Below are 6,676 nucleotides of genomic sequence, written 5' to 3'. Positions count from 1 at the left end.
TAAGACTAATAAGAGCCGATACAGAACGAGATGCGTAATTTTAAACTGGAATGATTCAACTTCAATAACTCCGTGATGTCTTCTTTATTCAACATGTGAATAAAGAAGGCATGTTGAATAAAGAAGACATCGCAGAAGACTAAGGAAAGTAAAGGATTGATAATTTGCTAGAAGATACGGAGCATATTTCTTAGTGCAACGCTCCTGAGATGCACATCCGCGCGCGATCCGGTGCAGCTCAGCCGTCGAGCATTGAGCGGCGGCGGCGGGGGGAAAGAAGGCGATGCTTCAAAAGTCGACTCAAAATTTAATATGTATTCCAATAACTATAGGAAGAATACCGAATCACTTTAATAGATAAATAAAAAATTATTTGTATGTTGCATATAAAGGCACATATAAAGGCTTTTTGATTTGTTAATTATAAAATTATATTGACATCATCCTTATAATTATATTAATCATCCTTATAATTTTATTAATCGCACTTTTGCGATTTGATTGATTATCAGAATTTTCTTTCGGATGATAATTATAAAAAAAACATTTCATAGAAAGTACTGATCGACGTAACATTATTACAGAAACATGATTTTTTTTTTAATTTTTTCTAAAGGTAAATTAAAACGTTTAGAAATACACATATAATTTCAATAATTAAATAAAAATATATTTAGCCTGTAATATATGTTTGTTAACAATGTCACTTATTTAAAAAAAAAATTATGAAAAAAGAAAAAAGGAATTGATCATGAGATCTCTAACATTCAGATCTCGCATCTTACACGTGAGACCACGCCGAAGTCTTGCAAATCTTTTCTATGAACGTGGTATATAAGGCATCATGGAAAATTATAGGAATATCCCGTAAATTATCGTGCTTTGAAATTATTTTTGCTATTATACATAAATTGGAGGGATATAGGATTAGCATAATTTATTAAAACTTATATGTTATCTATAATGTTCCTTCTCCTCTTAATTATACACATTGAGTGGCCGAAATTTTCCAGAAAGCATTTTCGGTCGCTAGAAACAAGCGACCGTAGAGAGATGGGGGGGGGGGGGAGGAGAGGAGAGGAGAGGAGAGGAGAGGAGAGGAGAGGAGAGGAGAGGAGAGGAGAGAGAGAGAGAGTTGATGATCCGGACTACGCAGCAAACGACTCTATTGAGCTACTTTTTGGAGCGGAAGTATGCTCAATCATTCTCCAAGATGGTCTTCGCAAAGGAGGCCCCCAAGCGCCTATCGCTCAAAAGACACTGCTCGGCTGGATCCTATCGGGAGGTTGCGACCAACTCAGCACAGCGCCACTCGCTTCAGTGCACCGCAGATCATGCTAGCCGAACTTGTGCACCGCTTCTGGGAGCAGGAACGAGAGGTGCCCGCTCCCATCGCACTCACGCCAAAAGAGCAGCAATGCGAAGACATTTTCGCGCTGCAGCACCAACGCACTGTCGAAGGACGATACATAGTGCGACTACCCTTTGCATCTCCGCCGACGACGCTGGTTGAGACGCGAAGATCTGCTGAACGACTCTTAATCGTCTTAATGGAGCGACGCTATGAGAAAGACGTACGATTCGGCGAGCTCTACCGCGCCTTCCTGAAGGAATACGAGGACCAAGGTCACATGAAATTGGCGCAAAAACCTCCGAATTCTAGCGAAGATCGGTGCTACCTTCCACACCACGGCGTCCTTCGAGAATCCAGCACCACTACGAAGCTCAGGGTCGTCTTCAACGGATCGCAGCGTACAAGGTCCGGTGAGTCACTCAATACTCATCTGCTAGTTGGAGCTAACTTGCTGCCACCCCTCGCGAACGTACTTCTGCGGTGGCGGTGGCGGTGGCGGTGGCGGTGGCGGTGGCGGTGGCGGTGGCGGTGGCATCGGTACGCGCTAGTGGCTGACATCGAAAAGATGTATCGGCAGATTCTTGTTCATCCCGACGATCAAAGGCATCAATGCATTCTTTGGCGACACAGCGTTGATGAGCCTATACGCGAGTTTACATTGAAAACCGTCACTTACGGTCTCGCTTGCGCGCCATTTCTCGCCATTCGCACTCTGCGTCAACTCGCCGATGACGACGGATCGCGTTTCTCTCGAGGCGCAGATGCGAGGCACGACACGACTGCTACGTCGACGATGTCGTAACCGGAGCGCATAACAAAGCCGATGCTATCGCTCTCCAAATCGAGAGCTCCGCAACTTCTGCATGGTGGGCGGGTTCTCTCTCCGAAAGTGGGCCGCCAACTGCCAGGAGCTTCTTCGCGACATTCCGCCCGAGTACTGCCTTACCAGAGATTCGCGGTCGTGGGAACAAGAGAACCACTCAACTCTGGGATTGCGCTGGTATCCAACCAGGGACGAATTCGCCTTCTCTGTTCCTCCTCGCACCGTCGTCGCGTTTACCAAGAGAAGTCTGCTGTCGGAGACCGCTCGACTCTTCGACCCGCTCGGATGGCTGGCTCCAGTAACCATTCAAGCAAAAATTCTAATTCAGTCGGCCTGGCTGCAACAGCTAGACTGGGACCTACCATCGCCGTACTCTCCACGGAGGAGTTCAGATGACCCTGGGAATGCTTCGCCTCCGGTTCTGGATTCCACAAGGCCGAGCAGTAGTCAAGCGATGGCGGCATCAGTGCGTGACATGCACTCGGTGGAGGGCTGCCACTCCGCAACCGAAAATGGGAAACCTTCCTCCAAGAAGAGTGACTCCTGCACGATCATTTCTTCACGTGGGCATCGACTACGCCGGGCCTATATTCATCAGGACGAGCAAAGGGCGTGGGCACAGCGCTCACAAAGCGTTCATCGCAGTTTTGTTTGTTTTAGTTCCAAGGCCGTTCACCTCGAGGTCTCTGTTTCAGCATACACCACCGACGCTTTTCTGGCTGCTCTCCGTCGCTTCACATCTCGCCGAGGACTTTGCACGGACATCTATTCCGATTGCGGCACCAATTTTTCGGGCGCCGACCGGCAACTTCGAGAGATGCTCCGAGCCTCCTCGTCAGAAGGACGAAAGATCGCACACGTCGCTACATCAGAGGGGATCCATTGGCATTTTAATCCCCCTTCGGCACCACATTTTGGTGGACTCTGGGAGGCGGCCAAAAAATCTGCTAAGTATCACCTGCGCCGAACCATCGGCGAAACCAGGCTCACCTTCGAAGAAATGAGCACCCTGCTTGCACAAGTGGGGGCATGCCTGAACTCCCGGCCCATGCATGCCCTCTCAGACGACTCCGACGACCTCACGGCTCTGACACCAGGTCACCTGATCATCGGGGTACCACTGCTGGCCATTCCCGAGCCTTCCTTGACGGACAAGAAGGAAAATTTGCTTTCCAGGTGGCAACTTGTCCAGCGGATGCGAGACCACTTCTGGCAGAGATGGTTACGCGAGTACTTACACACTCTGGCTACCAGACCGAAATGGACCAAGGACGCTTTGCCATCACGCATTGGATCGCTATGCATCATTCGTTCCGAGCTTCTAGAACAATTCAATTCGCGCACGCGAGCGCCGCGCTTCGACGAATACGTCACGCGCTGTCACCAATCCCAGGTCAGGATTTTCTGTCGCGCATGATTGTTCCTCCCGGGCAGATTGCTTAGATAGTTTACACCGCTTAGAGTTCTTAGACTTCTTAGAGTTCTTACTTCTAAAAGTTCTTCGAGTTCTTAGAATCATAGTCTCGCTACTAGATCGCTTCGTAAAACCGCCGTGCTAACCGCTTAGTGAAAACCGCTATAAAACGAATCCTTTCAAAAGTGCCGAGAAAATCGCCGAGATTTTCCATCACCGTGATTCCAACTACAATTTGGAAAAGGTGACCGCATTTGATATTCTGTTAATCTGTCTAATATTTAATTAATTATATTTTCTGACTCTGTAACTGATCATATTAAAGAAAATTCTTTTGTTAATTTACAAAGAAACGGAGTTCTCTTTACTGTCGTGTATCATATCAACCGTGTGCCGTTCTCTCACTCGAACCTTTCCGCACTCCCGCACATTTTCTGGTCCTTCGAGCCGGATTCTCGCCGGCATCCGCAGTGTCGAGTGCATCGCGTCCAATGCGCGCATCATCAAGAAAATCAGAGAGAGAAAAATTCGCAAGTGAAAGCATGAGTGACGAAATAGCCGCCTTGCTGAGCGCCCAGAGTGACATCCATGGTCGTATGGCCAGGTCAATAACCAATTTGAAGAAATTGGGGACGGCCAACATCACCCTCCACAATGTCGAAACCCGCTTGGCGCTTCTCGACCAGATGTGGACGGAATTCGAACAGCAACACAAGCTTATTCGAGCACATTACAAGGAAGCCTTCGATCAAAGTGAGTACAACACGTCTCAATTTTCCGATTCCGCCGAAAACACGTACGTGCTGCAGCGCGGCCTGCTGAACGATTACCGGACGAAACTCATGGCGAAGGAACCGAGTTCAGCTTCCAAAACAGAAGGTAATGTGTCTTCCGGAAAACCGTCGCTGCCTCGCCTCAAGATTAGTTCTTTCTCTGGCGCATTCGAAGATTGGCCTACATTCCGAGACCTCTTCCAATCCATTGTCGGAAACAATTCATCAATCTCAGCAATCGAGAAATTTCATTACCTGAAAACTTGTCTGGAGGGTCCTGCTGAGGAACTGATTCGACCGTTAGCAATGACCGAAGACAACTATCCACGCGCATGGGAGCTGCTGAGCGAGCAGTACGAAAATAAGAGAGAGTTATCACGCTCCAATTTTTCCAAGTTTACCGCCGTGGCTAAGATGAAGAACGAAACTGAGGAGGAGCTCAACCGCATCTTCAACGCAGTGACCAGGGTAGTCAACGGCCAGGAGAGCATTGACAGGCTTATCGACTCTCATGGCTTCGATCTACTAAATCATCTTGTCGTCGATCCAAGAACTCGCCTGGAGTGGGAGTCACTCTCAAGCGCCTCGAGCGACATGCCCACTCTCAAAGAGCTGATGAACTTCATAAACCAAAGGGCACGTACTCTCAAAGCCGCCAAACCAAAATCGCTCAAGGTCTCCGACAACCCGTCGCGATCTGCCAAGTCGCATCATCACGTCAAGAAACACACCGAATCTTCTCAATGCGTCCTATGCAAGGGTAAACACTACGTGATGGTGTGTGAAGAATTCAAGAAGAAATCCGCTGTCGACCGCAAGGCCGTCGCCGAAACTCACAAGCTGTGCTTCAACTGTCTCGGCTCTCATACTTTCGCGAAGTGCCAGTCGACGAGGACGTGTGCGACGTGCAAGTCTCGTCACCACTCAATGTTACACGAGAGGGGAGAGAGAGAGACTCTGAAGGATAGACTCGCTGTTTCGTTCGATGAGCCCAGCTCGGCATGCGGAGTCTCACTGATTACAATCGGAGTTTCTATCCTTTTTTCTCTGTCTCACTATGTCGTACTTCTGTTTCAATAATTCGTTCTGCAATTCAAGAATGTGATTTCTATCGATTCTGGCATCATCGTCGATGCATCAAGAACGCACGATTCCTTCTCTAAACAACGATCCTGATATATATTTCTATATAAACAAAAATATATTATTATGGTGTTTCCGGCTGATAATATATTGCTGGTTTATTTACAATGGTTCAATCCATTTCTATAGTTGAATAGCAATACTACTTCGTTTGCGCGCGACCGATAGGAGGAATAGCGCTTCTTACTAAGACTCGACATCCGAGTCAAAAATGTGCTGTATACAATAATTTCAGACCTTGCATAAGTAGGCTGACGATTTAGAGAAACCTCATAAGAACAATATATGCTGGCAGAAACGAGGTTTACGAGTTTGAGTATAAGAGCAAAGGTATTCGAAATTTCATTATAGTACGTCTGTTACGAGATTGCCGGCTGTCGTTCCGACACGGCAGCGGAAGGAAAGCTCAACGAACACATCACTTCCGAACCTTGCTATATGCATGTGTAAAGAATTCAGAAATAAAGTGTAAAAAGGAGTGTTGTAATATGTACACGCATAACACCACGCTTGCGCGCGCGCGGGCGCATACATACGCACAGCGTTGGGTATGTATCTATATCTATGCATATAATATAGATATATATATATCTAATAAACATATATATTTTTTTTTTTTTTTTTTGGTAAACAAACCCATTGTACATACTATACATATATATAGATTATTATATATATATATATATATGGATTTTATATATATGCATCAACAATTTATAAATAAAAATATAGTAAAATACAAACAGATAATTAAATAATTATTTCATTTGTGTCATAGTAAAATTAATTGGTATGTTTCTGTTTAGGAAGAAATTATTTCAACAAAATTGAAATAACTAATATCATATTTATTTTATTATTTTTCCTCTCAAAAGAAAAAACTTTGACCAGGGCACGTTTTGATTGATATGGACCTGAGTAGGTCGATAATTCAGATCATTTCTATGGTTCAGCGACGCACTTTTCATGACAGCGCCGCTGTCGGAATATCGCGGAACTAAAATACTGCAGTTTCATGGCTTCACGTCAATTTCACTCGTAATATACAAACGAAATTTTCGGATGCACCTTTCTCTTAAACTAAAACTCCTACCGCGTTTCTAAAAGCATGGGATTGTTCGTATAGGTTTTCCGCAATACGCCAGCTACTTTTCATGAACGTGCAAGAT

The 6,676-nt window shown here is 45.7% G+C and overlaps 1 protein-coding gene across 1 annotated transcript; it reads left to right on the top strand.

Moving 5' to 3' along the window:
* The first annotated feature begins 1,193 nt into the window (after nt 1-1,193).
* LOC105149513 (uncharacterized) lies at nt 1,194-2,156 on the top strand. The gene is made up of 2 exons (XM_011061967.2): nt 1,194-1,823; nt 1,932-2,156. The coding sequence occupies exons 1-2, from the start codon at nt 1,194-1,196 to the stop codon at nt 2,154-2,156; spliced, it is 855 nt and encodes a 284-aa protein (XP_011060269.2).
* The last annotated feature ends 4,520 nt before the right edge of the window (nt 2,157-6,676 follow it).

The sequence above is a fragment of the Acromyrmex echinatior genome, chromosome 6 (assembly GCF_024713525.1).
Source record: "Acromyrmex echinatior isolate Ae372 chromosome 6, ASM2471352v2, whole genome shotgun sequence".
Taxonomy (NCBI): domain Eukaryota; kingdom Metazoa; phylum Arthropoda; class Insecta; order Hymenoptera; family Formicidae; genus Acromyrmex; species Acromyrmex echinatior.
Note: the sequence above shows the minus strand (reverse complement) of the source record. Positions and strands in the feature narration are given on the sequence as shown.